Source organism: Eurypyga helias, unplaced genomic scaffold (assembly GCF_000690775.1).
Source record: "Eurypyga helias isolate BGI_N326 unplaced genomic scaffold, ASM69077v1 scaffold45132, whole genome shotgun sequence".
NCBI classification, from domain to species: domain Eukaryota; kingdom Metazoa; phylum Chordata; class Aves; order Eurypygiformes; family Eurypygidae; genus Eurypyga; species Eurypyga helias.
Genome location: NW_010236240.1, coordinates 13674 through 32628, shown reverse-complemented (window position 1 = coordinate 32628; position 18955 = coordinate 13674). Strand labels below are relative to the sequence as shown.

The following is an 18955-nucleotide window of genomic DNA, read 5'->3' as shown; positions in this document are numbered from 1 at the left end:
CCCACCCCACCCCTCATAAAAAAATTTTTTTTTTTTTTTTGGTACATTTTCAGTGTTATTCGAGAACTTTCAACGAAAGCTCTGCATAACCTTACTCCACGGGCTCCTGAGTACATGGCAGATGTGGGTAGGTAACAAATAAGTTCTGCATAGCATGCCACATCAGGCGTTCTAGCTTAGGTAGGAAAAATGTATTAAGAAGACTTAAACATTCACCCTGACTTAATGAACATTAAGAATTCCCCTGCAACTTCATACAGTATAGTGACACTAATAGCTTTGCCAGTTTTCACATTTTATGTGAAAATTATTAATACTGCCAGATCTTTTTCAGTCTGGAGACTGGACTTCAGCTATCTGGCTGCACTGGACCCTACTGGTTCCGAGATGAATGAATGGGTGTGGTTCTGTTGCAACAGTTCAGACAGCTAGCCCTCAAATTCCTAGCTTTTGCTTTGTTGATATGGCTTTGACGTTGTTAAGGGTGGGGGGATCTGTTTTGTCTTGTCCAGTCTGACATCTTCAGAATTCCTTCTGACTGTTGTGTGTGTAATCAAGTGTTTCTGAGCATGAATTCAGAACCCTTTGCTTGGCCCACTCGAGATTCTGAGGATGTGCAAACCTCATTTCCCTTACCGCTCAGCTAGCCCAATGCCTAATACAAGTATGTGGTTTTATTTACTCCAAACAGAGTTAGCTGTGACTACAGTATTTATTGATGTGGTTTAGTATGCTTTGTCAGAATTTACCTATAATTTTAAAACTTGGTTTTCACATAATGGCCAGGATATATGGGCCTGGCTTTCCAGAAATGTGTTTCCCATGTCATTTCTAAGCAGAAACGTTTACGTTTAGAACTGTGACCTGTCACTATGATTTGTTTTTTAAAAAATAATTCAATCTCTTTCAGTTTTGCCAAGACTTCTGCCTTTATCAGTGGGCACAGACCTGCACACACGCCATGGGGCAATTCTTGCCTGTGCTGAGATCACCCATGCACTGTGTAAACTAGCAGAAGAGAACAATAGGTATAAATCCAAGATTTTCTTGACAAGAAATTGTCTTTTTATGTCTGGTCTATTGACAGCTTCCTGAGTATAATTATGGGAATCTCCATCTTACTGAACTTCTTGCCCATTAGATTTTTGTTTATTTTGATCATTCATGCCAAGCCTTCACAGTTTATTCAGTGATGTTATAAACTTAAGTCTAAATTAATCATCAAGAAAGTGAGATAATTTGCTGACGTACTTACAGAATTTTTTAGGTTGGAAAAGACCTTTAAGATAATCCAGTCCAACCGTTAACCCAGCACTGCCAAGCCCACCACTACACCATGTCCCTGAGCACCTCATCCACAGCTCTCTTAAATCCCCCCAAGGGATGGTGACTCCACCACCTCCCTGGGAAGCCCCTTCCAACACCTGACAGCCCTTTTGGGAAGACATCTTTCCAAGTATCTAACCTAAACCTGCCCTGGCACAACTTGAGGCCAGTTCTTCTACTCCTATCACTTGTCATTTAGGAGAAGAAACCAACCCCCCACCTCTCTGCAACCTCCTTTCAGGTTGTTGTAGGAAGTTCAACGTTGTTACTCAAGTATAGATTACACCCCCCTTCCCCTAAGTATGCTGTCTTTCTGGTGAGGGGATGGTCTTTCGTCTTCAGTCTTAGAGAAATAGCTCCCCAAGTAGCTTGTTGAATGGGACTGATACCATTGCTGCTCCTGAATGCCGGTCCAGGTGTATGTATAAGGGGGTGTATGTGTGTACACACACATGTAATACGTATAGTTGATGTAGCCAGAATAACTGACGAAAGAATCAGTTGGGAAAAAATGGTTGAAGATCTTTATTGCGAAAACCAGAATTACTTTGGCAGTAGAATTTTATACTAATGTGACTTAAATTGGGATGAGCTGCTCGTTATGGTCAAGGCAGTGGAAGAGTCCAGATTGCAAAGTTCACTGAAAATAGATAGATATATGTGCACTGTAGAAATATATTTTAAAAAAACCCAGGCAGACTTTTGATTAGTTTTCATTTTACAAGTTTGATAATTACTCTCTGATTAGCCTTTTTTGTTTTAGTTCTGAGAACATTTTGGTGCAGTTATGCAAATATATCTAAGGTGGTGACATGTAACAAATTTAATGCTGTCATTGTTTGTACAAGCTAAATATACTGAGATGAATTCAAATAACAGATATCAAAAGCGTGCACTGGTTTTTATTACTTTAATTATTGACAAATAGGAATTGTATTTGCCAGCAGTTTCTATCAAAGAATTTCTGTTTATGTTGAGTTCCCTTTTCAAGTAAGTTGAAAGTTAGAGGAAAAGATGCAGAGGATTTTCAGTGGTAGGAAATACTTGAAATCGATGGAAAAATCACAGAAGTGTTGCAGTCCAAAAATATAGCTGAGCTGAGAAGGGTTCTTGGACTATGATGTTATTAGTAAGTGACACTAATTTTTTATAGTCCTTTAAGAATGAGTTTGCTACATGATAAGGAAAGAACTTACGTTATTATGTTGACTGAATTATGTAAAATTAAATATTGCATATATCTTGGGCATAATTTGGAAATCAAATTATTGTTTATCTGTTTAAAAGTACAATACAGTCATAGAAGAACCATTATTTATAGCATGATTAGGAAACCAGCCTTAAGAATTTTGTATATCTTTACAGATCTATAACACATTATTTCAGTGAAAAATCATTGGAGGGACTTAAGCAAATCCATCAAGAGGTTCGTAGCAAGTATAAATGTATCTTTAAACCTGGTGTGTTGTATTATTTTTGAACAAACATTTACGATTAAGACAGCAGTTCTCCACCCTCCGCTTCCCCTGGCCAAAATTAAACAACCTCCCAGATACAGATTTCGACTGTCTGATAGCAGATGTCCTTGACCACGCGCCTTACTCCAGTATAATTCTGTGTTTGGTCCCTTCTGTTCCGCCAGCTCCTTCGCCACGTCACTCTCTCTGCTGCTGTCGCTTACGCCCCTGAGATACTGCATGGTGCTTCGCTTCATTCTTTCCTCTTCTCCCTTTTCCGTACATGCTGCCTGGCCTTGGAGACAGATGTATGGCTGTTGCCTTTACGTGACCATGCTCAAGAGAGATCGCCTAGTGACTCCATTCCCTGTCCTTTCTGTTTATTTTTTTTAACTTTATTCTGATTTTATTGCTAAATCCTTGCATGCATAATTCACCCTTGTACACCTTGGAAGTCATATTCTGTATTTCAGCTGATGCAATGTCTTTATCTCTGCTTATGACAAATGAAGTCTTGTCCTGCTCATAGCAATTTAAGATGTTTCTGTGGAGATAATTTTACCTAGCTTGTCCCTTTAAGTCATCTCATGTTGTTTTTTTCTTTTGGCTCCCATTCCTTCATCCTGTTGAACAGACAATACTTCAGCGTTCAGGCTCCTACTGATCTTCTGCAGTACCTGTAGTAACTTTACTCCCAGTTCTGATGTGCTAAAGCAGTCAGGCTTCACCATTTACCCGTTACGCTTTAAAGAACACAGGTGCTTGCTTAATTCTGTGCACAGGTGAAAGCTGCTGCTACAGGCTGAAAAGGCATCTTTGTCCTTGTTTAACTTTCTGATGTTGAAATGCCTGAAAGCTTCATCAGCGGAGTCTGTACTGTTACAGTGACCCTAATTTGTTATGAGACTTTCCATTTCTGCTGTTGTCTGTTCTTACAATTAATCTGCAAAGTTGGTGCAAACTGGTTTTATAAAGCTGTTTTATTTTGGTTTTACAACAGAGAAATTGGGTAACCTCTGATTTTTGGAGATGGTACACTATAATGTCAACGACGAGATAATGTTTTTCAGTCACATTTGGACTTCTGCTGAAGTTCTTTCTGATTAACCTGTAGCTAACAAAGTTATTTTCAAATTCAGACAGTGCAGTGTATCGTCATATTAAAAGGGCCAACTGTGGAAAGTCAGTGTGTTTTTAAAAAGCTGAACTAGCTTCCAGGGTATGTGCAGAAGCAGCTGGGATTTGGAATTAAGAAAATGAGTGCTTTGTGAACGCGTTAAATTGGTTTCCTTTGAATGTAAATTTCAAATGGATATAGAAAGGGTTGGGTTTTTCTACAATTTTTCCTTTGAATTTTATTTGCAAAATAATCTAGTGTTGCCTAGCTGACAGCATACGGATACTGCACATGAGGAGGAAACTGTAACACTTGTATCAGACAAACTCTCCTAATACGAATGCCTTTTGCTTCCCCCCCCAGCTTTGCAGTCGTCAATTGTACAGGTAAGAAAATGGGCACGGAGAATGTATTTTTCATATTGGAAAGTATGAATTAGAAGTAATGAAAACAGTAGGGTCCTGGGGAGTGGGGAGTGGGTTTGTAGACATGAGTTACACCTACTGTGGACTGCCGGTGTCGCCGAGTTCATCAGCGTGCAAGCACGTGCGCTCTTTGGGCCTTGACCTGTTACAGAGGCCGATGTCGTTTTGCAGTGGTTGTGGAGCTTAGCAAGTGCCGCTCACAGGCAGGTTAGATGACTGGGGAAGTGGTGAGTACTGGTGTCAGTATTGTGACAGAGACAGTTAAGGAAAGGAAAGAATATGCTCACTAATTCCTGGTTTCAGCAGTGTGTAGTGGATTTCTGTCCCATTATTCACCTGTGCTGTAGTACTTGCATGATGCAAATAAACCTATAGAAATGACCTTTAACTAATAAGTTAATGAGTCTAATTTATTTTTTTAAAGGAGCTTCTATTTCAATTTCAGAATCACTTTCTTCATCCTCTGTACTGACTAGGCCAGAAGTGTTACAGATAGTTCAGTAACATTTTTCAGTTCTTGCACCTAAGAAAATGTCAATGAGATTTCACGGAGTTGTTTTTCGTTACTTATTGAAGCTTCCAGGAAATAAAAAGGGGTTTCCCTAAGTAACTGTTAAGTAAATGTGAATTAAAACTGGTCTGTGACTTCAGGGTTTCTCCCTAAATGTAAGGAGATCAAAGCAAAATTAATGACTTGTATTCCCTAGCAGTTGTACGTGATAATCAGGGTTTTTTCTGCTTCAGCTGACAAATTCCTTGAAATTTTGGGTAGTTTAGTTCACTTCTTTGCACGTGATATATCTGAAAACAGTAAATTGGAAGTAGGTTTTTTGTGTAATTATTAATTATAAGTTAAAGAATTTTTATGTAAGTTTTCATACCTTGAAACTTTCCAAAAAGCTGTTAAAATTCACTTCTTGAGGGCCATACATACTGATGTGAAACTTCCTCTCCAAAGTTAGCTTGTTCTGGTGGATGGTTTTAATGCTGATCGTGTATATTGGCGTCTTTGTGGGTGGCTGTCTTGGCTCCCATAAATTCTTTTAATGTCAGGGTGGAGCTTGGGTGTAATTTGTTTTTGTCATAATGTGCACTTCTTGCACTTAATGGTATTTATAAGATGCCTGCAGAAATGTTTTCATTCTAGATAAGACTTCTAATTCAACTCCAAGCAAAATTGATTCACTGCTGTTTACTCTATTACTCAGGCTGAGACAGAGATGTCTGCTGTAATCCATAGTTTAAAATATTGGTATGCATAAAATATTTTAAAATAGGACAAGAAAAATAAACTAGGTTATAAAAACAAACCAGCAATTTGAGTATTGCTGGGCAAGCATTTAGTGAAACAAGCCAAACTTGTTTCGTGACAAGTAATTATTGCACATAATATTCCAAAGATTTCCATTTGAGAAATTGCTACTGGGAATTTTTGGTATAACAATGTCTTGTAGGAATGTTGAAAAGCTGTGCATTTTATTTTTATTTCTGGTTTTTAAAGTATTGCAACAAAACGCCATCATGCCACACGTCTCAACTGTTTATTAGGTATTGTGCTTTCCCTGCTGGCAACAAAATAGTTGTCTTTTAGGGAACTGAATGGATTTTAGTGTGTTGATAACAGCTGTTTTCAGAAATTGCATTGGCTTGTGAGAAAGGGAAAAACAAGTGTAAAAATCCTATGTGTGTTTTTTTTTTGTTTTAATTTACAAATTTTAAGCTGGAAAATGGTTCGTGAGTTTCATGATTGTCTCAAGCTTAGGAGTCCCTTGAATCCATAAGTACCTCAAGTCAAAAACCATAAAGCTGAAGTGCTGTAATGGAGACCGTCATTTAACTAACCATCTTGCTTTGTATGGCAGCTCTTGCGGTGTCTCTAACCTGATTTTGAATGATGGCCACGAATTATCCTTCAGTCAGGACACAGTCCAAGTTTTGAGTTACACTGCACAGTCTCTCAATTTTGAGTATACTTGAAGCAATCCAATTTGTTTAAGCTAATTGTAGAAAATCCTATCTTCTACTGTATTAACTTTTTTTGAAAAATGTGAGTATCGTTCTGTCTTCCTGGATAAGTTCTTTTCTGGGTTTACTGTAGTATGCTGAAAAAGGAGAATGCAAGTCCAGGCACATCCAGTATGTACTTCCTTCCATTAGTCCAGTTTCTGACACATTTGATGCACTGGTTTGTCTGGCGGAGCTGGTTGGTTTCAGGATTTGCATGTGCACTTCCAGCCGAACATTGCGCAGTGAGCCTGATTTTCTGTATTAAATGGGCACTAGTTAGAGCAAGTCATATGCAAACTACACTGCTGAAACGGAGGATTTGTCCGCTCTACCTGCTTTGTGCTGTACAGTTTATATCATAGACTTAGAAAAATAGAGCTATATTTTATTTACTTTAAACATTACTTTCATATATAAAACTTAAGACAAAAATGTGTGGCATCTGTTGCCTTAAGCTGCCTTGGGCTAGGAAGTCAGTCTGTCAGGTTAAACAGTGTTAATGGTCAGCCTGATTTACTTTATGTGTCCACTGCACCACCATGGTTAGTGTCTTCGGGTTTTGTAGCAGATGTATTTCTGTAGTGCATCTAAGACCTTGTACTAGTTCTCAGTATGAAAGTCCTCCAGAAAAAAAATATTTTTAATAGCAGTTCTGTGAAAATTCTTCAAAAATGCATGATCTGATATAAGTTTCTTGACTGAATATTCAGCTGAATAGATGTTCAGAATTAATTTCCTTTTATTATCCTTTCTCGTAGCCAGTTCTGAGTCTGATAACGTCGGTCTCGTCAACAGAGCTGGGTAACAAGATAATTTAGGTTGGGATATGGAAGTGCTGCAGCTAGATATGCTGGGCGTTTTCCAGGTAGCTGCACTGCACTTACGTACTTCAGCAAATGTTCTATTTATTGGCCCTGCAGGGTTCCCATCGGAGCGGGGTACGACAGGACGCACCGTGTTTGCTCGCAGCTCCCGCACTGTGTGATTCACTTGGTGCAACGCACTGCATGCCGCGTGTTGCACTGACCTCATTAGAGTAGGATATGCGGAGACTGGCTGCATGTATTATGTTGTCAGCTGTGTCAGACGAGCAATTTTAGGTTTTTAGAAGAGTAGCCAGTGTAAGTTGGACTGTCATCTTCAGAGTTTCAGCTTTTCCAAAAGAGGAAGGTAGCCCCAAGCTGTTGTGCTCGGCAAGAGAGAAGCTCGTCTCGTTTCAAAGACCTTTAAGGTTGTAACTAATCTTGGTGGTTTCAGGGCAAATATGTTTCTTGGCAGTCATCTAACGTAAAAGCGTTTTTTAGGCATATTAAATTAATCGGCAAATAATTCCAGCCTTGCAAGAAAGCTCATCTTAACAATTCTTCCCAAGTTTAAACTATATTCTGCATCCAGTAGCGTGATGGTTCTAGGAGATCGTGCTGTGTTCTGAAGAGTTATAAGGTGAAGTTCTTTTGCTACTAACTGAAGTCACTGGGAAAACTCTTACTTCCATAGAGCCAGGATTTCACCTGTAGTCTTCTGGTATTAGAATACAATACAAAATGTGTGTGGTCAGTGTATGAATTTACAGTAACCTAAGAATAGGTGTCTGTCACCATAGTTTATTCTCTGCATCTTCAAGGGCCGACCCTAAGAGCTTTATTAAACACACAGGCTTTTTCACCTATACTCAAAGGTCCTCCTCTGTGTACCTTGTGATAAATCCATTCTGTACTTCCAAAGCCCAGTAAATGTACATCCTGGACCTTTAAAGATACCTCGGTTCTGTTTGGGACAGAGAGTTCCCAAGGAAAATAAATGGTTAATGTTCAGAAGAAGATGAAAATACTTACTGAGCAGGTGATGTTAGCTTCCTGGAAATTGAGTATTTGCAACTGAATCTCTTCAGCTATTCTAGTACTTTTAACTTCAGATTCAAATGTTTATGAAAAACCATAGATGCTATTCAATTCTAAGCATCTTCTCTTACTGCTGTTATTATAATCTTGAAGAAGAATTCTGAACTTCTCACAAAAAGCAGGTTTAAAAAAAAAAAATCTACAAAAGTACCTTGAACTTCTCTATGCACTGAAAACAGCTCTGTCGTTGCTTCAGGTTCAGGCCTACCTAATTTTAAAATAGATACCAACGTTCTTAGGTCAGTAATCTTAATTCAGCAGTTCTACAAGGGATTATACATTTTGATTATATTTTCCACAAATAAAATGTGACTCATCCCAAGATGTTTCCAGGAGGGAAGCCTTGCTGTGGAACTGCACATGGAATGCTTAGGAGCTCGTGGAACCTGGGCACTGCATCAGTCAGTTTACAAATTGAATTAATAATTAGGCCTTGAAACAGGCCCGTCTAATAATGTGATGCAACTTGTGGATGTGTCTTTGGAATAAAAAAAGAGAGAATACTGACTGTACAGCAGAATTCAGAATCTCTGAATTAGGTAGATCCGTATCTTTTTAATTTAGTGAAATACTGTGGAGTGAGATAAACTTAATAGAAAGATGCACATCGTGTTTGACAAACTAAACACTGACTGAGGAAAGATCTAGGATTATGATAGAATTCTCAGTTCTTAAAATTGAAACATGTAGGAGCTGTAGAAAGGGGAAAAGTTTTAGATATATCGATGGACACACTGTGATGTCAGGATAGAGCTTGGCAGGTTTTGCAGACAACGCATGGTATCGCAGTGCCTCAAAGATAGATTGGATTATAGTTTCTGCGTTACGTGGAAATCTAACTACGCAAATTAGTGTCACCATTCTTCATTCTTGCACAGGGACAGCAATCCTCAGTGAAGCTCTAAACTCTGAAATTAAATTGAGTTGATGTAGTGCCAAAGGAAGGGATAGCTGTCAAATTATTAACATAAGAGTAGCTTTAAGTGGCCCGACTTCCTTATTGGCAGTGTGAAGAAGTGGAGAAGAGCAGCCTTTATGACTCAGTTCTTGCTTTGTAGCTTGAACAGCAGTCCATATCTGAATCCTTGCATCAGCAGACTCTGTTGCACACCAAACAAATTTACAGGATCATTATTTTATGCTCATTTGCACTAAGACAACAGACAAAAGGCAAGGAATGGGCGAGGACAAAATGAAGGGAAAAGAAATGCTGAAGAGGAAGCAAGCCTTACCACATCATTCTTCTGTTTTTGCCGCTGTCTCGACTCCTTGCATCACTTCTTTGTTTTCTAATTTAAATTTTTTAGAAACCGGAGAGCAGACAACATGGCAGGAAGGTGGGGTAGATAATACAAAGGCCTTATCAGGATGTGCCTGTGGAATCTGTGCCTGCTTCTGTGATGATAAACTGAGCTGTGGATTAATCTATGGAGCTTAATATATTGATTGTTGAAAGCAAAAGTTTCCTAATTAGAGGAAGTGCTGATCTATGGCAAACGAGAATATTGTGGAGTTGGTGTCTCTGCGTTACCTGAACAACCAATGGAAACGTTGAGCAGTCAGACACCTGGTGCATGTTACAGGAGGCACCTACATGTATGGAACGGAACAACTTGTTTAAAATGTTTAGGCTTTTGAAGCTCATATAAAAGCCTAAATTGGAGAACAAAGTTTACAGAGTTGTTAGGGTTGTGAAGTTTGCCTTCCGAGCACAGCTACTAATTTTATTGTGGGGAGGGAGGAGGAGAGGAGGGAAGAAAAGGTTTTAAAAAAACCCAACAAACCCAAGCAAATAAACAAAAAAGCCTTTGTTGTTCCTACCCCATGCTGGGAGTTTCTGCCAGAGCATGGCCATACAAACAGGTGATTAAGGGTTTGGCACACCTCGGGGAGGAAATATTCCAGCAGAAGTGAAGGGAGGGAAGAATAAGGAGCCGAGGGAGGAAATACCTAAAGGAAGGGCAGGGGTCAAAGGTTCAGAAAATGCTAAAATTAAGCCACAGAAGGTGACACTGAGCAGAGCATCCCAAGATGTGCTGACAGCACCTTGGGGATACCCACGGAACCCGCAGGCATTGCTCGACGTCTCTTCCCAGAGGCATGAGAGGCTGAAGAATGGAAACAGGCCCTGCCGTTTCCAGGAGGCTTCTCCCTCTCCCTGCTTTCTGCCCGGTTCGGACTTTCTCCTCCTGGTGCTGCCAGCAGCCGGGCCGATGCTCACACAGAATAACTGGGCTGGATAAGCCTGAGGTCTGAGCTGGGGAGACCATCCTGATGTAATACTTCCTTCATCTTGAACCATTTGTTTCTCTCCCTTTCCTGATGGCTTGGCAGTTTTACCCTGTCGCTTGTGGTGAGGAATGCAAAATTACCTGTCAGGGGGCTTTAGCAGGGAGGGCGAGAGGGTGAAGAGAGGAGGGTGAGACACTTCATCAGGAAAACAAATCAGTTAACGTTTCTGAAAATGGGGACTCAGAAATGAAATTTCCATGTAGTGTTCCAGATATGAAGATTTTGCTAAAACACTGCGTGTAGTTGCTTTTTGGCTGTGGAAGTCAGAAGCTCCTAGAGGCTCTATGACTAAGAAGTCCTGTGGCAAGTCCTACAGGTTTGGAATGCTTCTCAAGCAAGTAAAAAGCAGTCTTGTATTATTACATTAAAAATTAGAAAGATTGGGACCACATTTTTGCAAGAAGAGAGTTAAATATTCCAGAAGGCTTTGATTAAGTCATGATGAAGTCAAGGCAACAGTTGATCTAAAAATAAGTATTTTAGAGCTGGTCAAGTACAAAACTGCAGGTATTTTGTGATCTGCTTTCAATCTAAAATGGTTTTGAGTCCCCTTGTTCTTGCTAGGCAGTGGACTCGGATTGCTCGTGGTAGGTTATTTTCTGAAGGCTCTGTTTCTGCTTTGCAGGGGTTTAGGTGGAGAACTGATGAGGCCAGCCGGTAAGTACGACAGCTGCGGTGTTAAAGCAGAAAATGCGCAGTAATGAATTCTTCTGTTTACTTTTTTCCAGTTTGTTTTGCATACATTGTGTTAAATACATAAATAAGGCATGAAGAGTAGTGAAAAAACCGCAAGGTTTGCAAGCCAGACAGATGACAGGAACACCAGAACATTGGTTGCCAGCGCTATTGTGAATAACCCTGTTGGTGTAAGAGTTGGAAATAGTTCTTGGGTTTATGTCACACATTGTCCCCTTCCGTTGTTGCACACAGTGAAATTTCTTTAGGGTTGAATTGGCTTCCTTCATTGATTTACTGGGATTCCTCTCCAGAAGAGAGATGATCAGAGGGCTGGAGCACCTCTCCTATGACGAAAGGCTGCAAGAATTGGGCTTGTTCAGCCTGGAGAAGAGGAGGCTCCGAGGAGACCTCATTGTAGCTTTCTAGTATCTGAAGGGGGCCTACAAGGGTGCTGGGAGAGGACTTTTTACAAGAGCTTGTAGTGATAGGACAAGGGGTAATGGGTATAAATTGAAATCAGGGAGGTTTAGATTAGATATCAGGAAGAAATTCTTCACAGAGAGGGTGGTGAGGCACTGGGACAGGTTGCCCAGAGAAGCTGTGGATGACCCATCCCTGGAAGGGGCCAAGGCCAGGCTGGATGAGGCTTGGAGCAACCTGGTCTAGTGGAAGGGGTCCCTGCCCATGGCAGGGGGGGTGGAACTGGATGATCTTTAAGGTCCCTTCCAACCCTAACCATTCTCTGATTCTATGATTCTATGATCAGTCTGATAAGACAGCTGCCATCATGTAACTGATGATTTTATAATACCTATGTGCGCAAGGATGAAGAATAAAGACGATATAAACAACAGTTTGTGGAAAGGGTGGTATCGAAGCAAAAATGATGGTTTATTCACATGGGTTTTGAAGGTCACAATATACAGAACCACTGTGAAAAAGAAAGGCGTTGCAGGAATAAGTATCCGTCCAGGTAGCCTGGGTGTATAAGGAAACTATTCCAACTTGAGTTTCCTGCTCATGGGTTGAATGAAGGAAGTGCTGCATAGCAGCTTCCAGCTTTGGAGATGTGAAGCCAACCAAACACTAGGGAGTAAAGGAGTTTCAGTACCAAGATGGAAGGGTGATCAAGTAGGAGGGGTGAAGGGGGCAAGGGGATATCTGCAGTCTTGAGTGAGTTTACAGTCTTGTGACATGGTAGTGCAGCTGAAAGAATAGGTAGTTGTTTGTAATATGTTTAAGCAGCTGAATGTTTCGTAGTTTTGGAGAGGTACAAATGACAGTATTTTGGCATGATACAACTGTGTAGGTGGAATAAAAGAAGAATGGAAAATGTTCCACAAATTGCCTGCATGTCTAATGAAGATGATGGTCTCAACCACAACAGAGCATAAACGAAGCATAGAGAACTAAAGAGGAACCCTAGGAGACTTGGGTTTAGTCACATTGTACTTAACCTTGTCTGTGAATAAATAAGCTGACATACAATATTGCATGGTGTTTGAGTGCAGGGAGCCTGACTGTGTGACATTACCATAGTGAGGGCTGAATTCAAGAGTAGATTTGGAGCCCAGTGAGTTGATTATAAATGAAGAAGAAGATGAACTGTGTACAGAGCCTGGAGTAAGATTCAAAGATTAAATTGTGGGAGGAGAGGATATCAAAAAGGTGGCATTATATAGTAGCTTGTTCTGCTCTCTCCTGCCTCTCTACCAACTCTAAAGCAGTCATAGAGTGCGTAAGGATGTAGACTGATCTGTTTTACTTGAACTGGTTGCCAGGAAGTGAAAGGCAGTGTATTCCCTAAGCGCGGAGTTTTCATTTGAGCAACGCGGTCAATCTGTTGTATAGTAAAGGCTTGCAGTGTTTTCTGTGTTAATCCCTTCCCCCAAAAAGCCCTGAAACACTAAAAACATACTATTCTGAAAGTGGTTTTATAAGCGTAGAACTGATTTAAATTTGTAGGTTTAAAATAATAAGACTTAATTATGAAAATTACGTTTTCCTGTATTCTGAGTGTCAAAGGAAATAAAACTACATCCAGTTTTATATTCCTAGTTCTGTGCAGTGAACAGATGCCACTCCATGAAGGCCAAAAAAAAAATGCTAATAAGAAGTAGGAAAACCTTTCATTTATATCTGAATAGTTTTGTTAGTGGCTGTTGCTGTTGCCCAAGTTAGTTTACTATCAACTAACTTGCCTGAGTTAGTTTACTATCAACAGTACTCCAGAGCCATTTACAGACTGTGTTGAAAGAGAAAGGCCAATATGTACATATGCACCTTAAATGACAGAGGGGAAAAAATATACCAGCAAACAATGGATTTGCATGACTGATGGGACTAACTCATGTCAGAGAACAGTTGCTGCACAGGAGGGTTTTTGCCTGTCACAAGTGTAGTTTTCTTTTAATTTCTAATTTTGCATATTTTGGACTTCAATTTGCAAATATTTTTCAATTTAAAATTATTTCTAATGTAACTTGATATGATCGTATCTTCAAAATTGCTGCAGTTTCCCAGTTTTTGTATTTATTCAGTTATCAAATTTATTTTCTTCCAGTCTGCACTTTAATCGAAAAGTTGTCGCTATCAAAAATGCCATTTAGAGGAGATCCAATAATCGGTACGTCCTATTTTAAATAACCTTCCATTACCTTAGTAGTTTTTCATTAAGCGAAAATATTAACGAATAATGTTTTTCAAAGAAGCAGGATTGGCAGGGTTGGGTGGCCTAACAGATAAAAAAAATGCCAGAAAGATACACAGGCACTGCAACAGCTGGTGATGTTATTTGTTTGTTTTGTAGTTGGTTCCTAATGTTTTTTTCCTGTCAGGTTTCAGCATTACCAGACGCAGTGTTTGTGCTGTGAATATTGTAAACCAGCCTAGAATAGCTATACTCACTGAGAATCACAACCTTGTTTATTTTGGAAAACAAAGAAAATATGTCAGTATATAAAATTGCTGGTCTTCCTGAAAAATGATACGGAGAATGTTGAAGCTCAGAAAAGTTAATACCAGTTACATTCCATGCTGTTTCAGGTGGCTGGCAGTGGTTAATAAATGACAGTCTAAGAAGCCTCCCTCTCATTTCAACTGCTGCACGGCAGCATATAAAGGTACAGTAGTTCCTCCTTCTTCCTGTGGTCACATTAAACACAGAATGAGAAATATTTTTTGCTTTTCGTTGGTGGATTATTTTCCATGGAATCTAATTGGTTCGTGAATGGTTGTTTCTTAAGAATTTTTTTTAAAGAAAATTTGAACTCTTCAAGCTTCAAAGGGACCTTCTAGGTTAACGCGTGAACAGCTATCACAAGGGTTGTACCTGTGGGACAGGGTTGTTGGCAGGTGCTGGCAGTGACGGTGGGCTGGTTGAAGGTACTTGCTGTTGGCTGTAAGGTGACATATACATCTGATACGGTGCTTCTCTTCTTGTGTAGCTGTAGGACTTAAGACATGTTGATTTTGGTAGTTTCAGACAACTTCTGTGAGAAAAAGAATCTCTGGATGGTGTCCTCAGGCCTGATGTCCTGAGGGCGTGTTTGTTAACAGTGAGAACATGGGTGGGATCAACCAGAGTTATTCAGGGCAACGTTCTTAAATTTTCCATTAAACTCTGTTGCAAATCCTTTTACAGTGCTCTCGAGCTCCTCTTAATTCTGAATATTAAACCCATTGATGGATGCGTTTGATGCCATTTTATGTATGATCTTAACATCTCCAGTTATTTGCCTTGATTTCCCCAAGTAATACCACTACAGCTCTTAGAGGCTCTACCAAACTCTAAAGACAATTTTTGTCTGCCCTGTTAGAGCTTGTAGCCTTCACAGAGACAATTTGAATATAACATGTTGTGTTCATTTTGTTAGTTTTTAAAAATAAGATAAAAAGCCATTGCAGGTATCTGGTAACTTCTTGGAAGACAGAGTAGACTAGAATGTATCCAAATCACTGAAGAAAATTAGAAGATGAGATGTGAATTCTTGGAATATTCCTTTGGCGTTAGCGATTTATTCAAAGAGTTTTTATGTCTTATTACTGGAACTTCTAAACCAAGCTTAGAAGAATTTAGAGACAGACTTTAGAGAATTTTGGCTTGTTTGGTTAACACTAATTAATGTTGAGCCAAGTATGCTTAGTAAATGTCAATTCTCCCTTGCTTCTGTATGTATTCTAGAGAGAAATAATTTTAAGGGCAATGCTTAAGACATTAAAAAGTAATTTTTTTTTTTGACATAGAGTGTACTCTGCCAGTGTAACCCTGCATTTAAGGTAAAAACAACTCTCCTAAGAGAAGGATCTGAGCAACCTGATCTAGTGGAAGTTGTCCCTGCTTATTGCAGAGGGGTTGGACTAGATGACCCTTAAAGGTCCTTTCCAATCCAAATCACTCTATGATTCTGTGTTCTACAGCAATTAGGTAATTCTGTATATTTTGCTACTATAACATCTGTGGTAGTTGGAATATTATTTAGATGAATACTGGTTTTCTTTCACATCCTTGATTTTGCATAGAGAACAAGTCTGAGGTGTCTTTGAGGGTAGAAATGAACAGGCTGTACAGGATTCCTGTGTTATCATTTAAAAATTCTTGTACCTGGCAAACATGAGTATTAATAAGTATCATTGCTATTAATACGGAGTTAAAAGTGCATAGTTTTCATATGCTCTCAAATTTAACACAATTTTAGTCAGCATCATATTATTAGCTGAAAAGTGTAATTCCACCATGAATTTTGTGAGAAAACCTGTTACACGCTCTGTGAAATAGCAGCTGTATTGGTGTTGTGTTTTGTATTGGTGACCGAAACCACTCTAAAGATGAGCAGGTTCAGGTAATACACAACCTTTGGTACTTTTCTAAACCAGTTAAGATTGAGACACAGGGATTGTGATACTGATATTTTGTGGGTTTTGCCTATAACCTTCAGTCCATGGGTGTTTGTTTTTCCTGTGTTTCCTTTCTGTAGCTTTCTGGGGAAGTACGGTTTGTTTCTTAGTAATGTGGCATCAGTATATTGAAGATGAAATGATGACTTCTGTATTTCGTAATACTGTGTCATCCTGGAGGCCCTTCAACTGAACTGAAGATATAGTTGATACATTACTACTAAGGTCTTTATTTAGGTTACTGGTACTTTTGAATGGTCAAGAGTAGGATCTGTTTTTTTCTTACATAGGCTTCCTGTTCAGCTGTTCTCAAACGAGTATTGAGAAGAAATAAAAGGAAAGTAAATGTCAATAGCTGAAGGGAATGAATTTTTTTAAAAAATCCACTCTCTTTCCTTAAGCTTTTAATTCTAAGTACAGTATGACCTTAGTAAATACATCAAGTTCACAGTTTTGTCTTTGTTACAGGAGTCTGCAGTCTCTGCACTGGCTGCGCTGTGTAATGAATATTACATCAATGCAAAGGGAGAAGCTGATCCAGCTCTACGGGGTAATGACTCATGTTTACAGTAGAGGCAGAAAATACTGGGCTGGACCTAACTTGCACTTTGGAGCTATTGGAAAGAATGGGAGGAGCATCACTGGTTTTAATGGTCCTTAAAATGCTTCAGAAAAATGATAAATCCAACTGACAGTCCCAGAAACATCTCAGGGGTTTGGCTTGTTTTAGACTAGAGGGGAATACAAGGTACCATAATAATGAATATTAGGAAAACCAGATTGCTTTCCTCTTCCATATTATAAAAGTGGAGAGGGAAACTTGGCCAGGTGTCATAATCAAGAGGGAGAGAGGATCTGCTGGCAGGACATGCAAGAGAGGGCTGCAGCTCTTCTGATGTTCTACTCCTTTAGATGCCTCTGAAGCTTCGTTGTTTTTTCCTGGAGTCTAGGTTCCAGGTTCTGGCTTGTGCTTGAAGCAATCATGGTGATATAGCCATGATATTCTGGGGACATAGAGTCAGGTTTGTAGATACAGGCAAAATTTTTAATCAGACTTTCTGGAATGATTTAGAGAATAGAACTGTGAGCTGGAAATTTTTCTGTTCTAAAAAATCTCTGGTGGGCTCTGTCTTGATTGTGCTTCTATTTGGCCTTGTACTGCTCTGAAGCCTCTTCCACTCATGGAACAAAATTGCCATTACACATTCAAGCATCTTTTAAAAGAAAAAAAAAGTGTATCTAAATCTCTGTTCCAGTAAAAACTATCTTTCATGACCATTAAAACCTGTGTGTTGTGGGATTGAAATCCACTACTAAAAATCCTCCCCATAATGTCTGATGTATGTGTGGCTGCGTGGAAGCTACAGTGCAGAAGACACTCAGTGACAATGCAGGAGCCTTAGATAAGTTGGTTAAAGCAGGTATAAACGTGATTAAAGAAATTAGAAAAAAAGAAATTTTTGGAAAAATATAACCAGTGTTTCCCTGTAGCTTGACAGATAAAAATGAAACCCCAAATCAAAGGTACTTCAGTGATTCGGCATTCTGAATCTGGCCCTGTAAGACTGCACTTTTACTGATTCACTTCTTTTGCCTCTGTTTGTTTTCAACTTTTCTTTGTTTTATTTTTTCTCTTCATGTGTTCTGGTTTCGTTTTGATGACTTTTAATATTCTTTTAGGATGGGTTGTGTTGAATTAACATTATAGACACTTCATAGGCCACATTGTTTTATGAAGCTGAAGACTCTTAGAAGAATATTAACGTTTGCATTACCCTCGCTAGCGTAATTACTGAGTAGTTGCAAGGAGAGAGCTGCTCATTTGCTAGTTGTCATGTCTTAATTTTATGTCATTTGGCTAAAATGTCAATCTCAAATGTGCATCAGTCAGAGGGAGGACTGTCACAGTCTTACTGTCTAAGATCATCTTGCTGTCTAAGCAAGCGTTGCGTCTTCCTATGGCCTCAAGACTCTATCTTGTGCTCCGGTGGTTTGGAAATGTTTAAACAATAGTTGCGCTTACAGGAAGGTGTTGCTAACCTCTGGACAGTTCCCTGCTGCAAGGAACTAGTTGAGGCCTGCCGATTGCATAGGGATTAAAAAAAAAAAAAGGTCGTCATTCATGAGTTATGATTAATGTGTAGTTTCTTTTGGTAACTTCTTTCTTCCTCTAGCAAGTATTGCTCAGTCATTAAACCTTAGACGACAGTAAGCAATGGCACAATTATATAATCTTCTGAGGATGTCCAGTGCTTTTTCTCTGGGGATTAAAAAGTGCACATTCAGTGAAGTGCTTACTAAGACCACCTTACTCCTTTTGGAAGTGGAGCTGTGTTCATTGCAGCTACCTTGGTTGTCCTTAGAAACTTCTCTGGAGTACCTTGTTTTTCTCTGCGTTTTACGGAGGAGCTTGATACAGCACAAACATCTGGTAAAGGCAGTGTTGTCTGTTAAGCCTCTGATAAAGGCTACAGTGTACAGTAGTCTTTACTGTCCTCATCTATCTACTGTCTTTACCTGTCTGCTCTATGCAGATAGAGTCCTGAGGTTTTTCTTTTTCTCATTCATCCCCGTTTCCTTCCTTGTATCGCTTGACTTCTTCGTTGAGCCTCTTTCACCCCTGCTCAGTTAAGTTTATTCTTGCTCCTTCTGTCTGTGCTGCTGTTTGTAGACCCGTTGTTCCCGTTCTGACATGTAACAATGCACAGTTCTGAGCGCAAGATCCCTACTTCAGAGGGATCGCTGCTTTTTGGGCTTTGTCCTGCAAAAAGCCCAGCTTTAAAGGGATATGAAATTATCTCATTGCTTAGCAATGATCTGTGTGTTTAAATCCTGGGTTTCCCTTCACAAATCCAG

General features: G+C 39.5%; 1 protein-coding gene across 1 annotated transcript in view; it reads left to right on the top strand.

Moving 5' to 3' along the window:
- LOC104506155 (tubulin-specific chaperone D) overlaps positions 1-18955 on the top strand; it is a gene marked incomplete at its 5' end in the record, with an annotated part of 83270 nt that overhangs the window by 53740 nt on the left and 10575 nt on the right. Inside the window, 8 exons of the mRNA XM_010147007.1 lie at positions 54-127; positions 911-1028; positions 2692-2752; positions 4264-4286; positions 11151-11182; positions 13767-13829; positions 14249-14325; positions 16568-16649. Of these exons, the coding sequence (XP_010145309.1) occupies positions 54-127; positions 911-1028; positions 2692-2752; positions 4264-4286; positions 11151-11182; positions 13767-13829; positions 14249-14325; positions 16568-16649 (530 nt within the window). The remainder of the gene's footprint in view (positions 1-53; positions 128-910; positions 1029-2691; positions 2753-4263; positions 4287-11150; positions 11183-13766; positions 13830-14248; positions 14326-16567; positions 16650-18955) is intronic.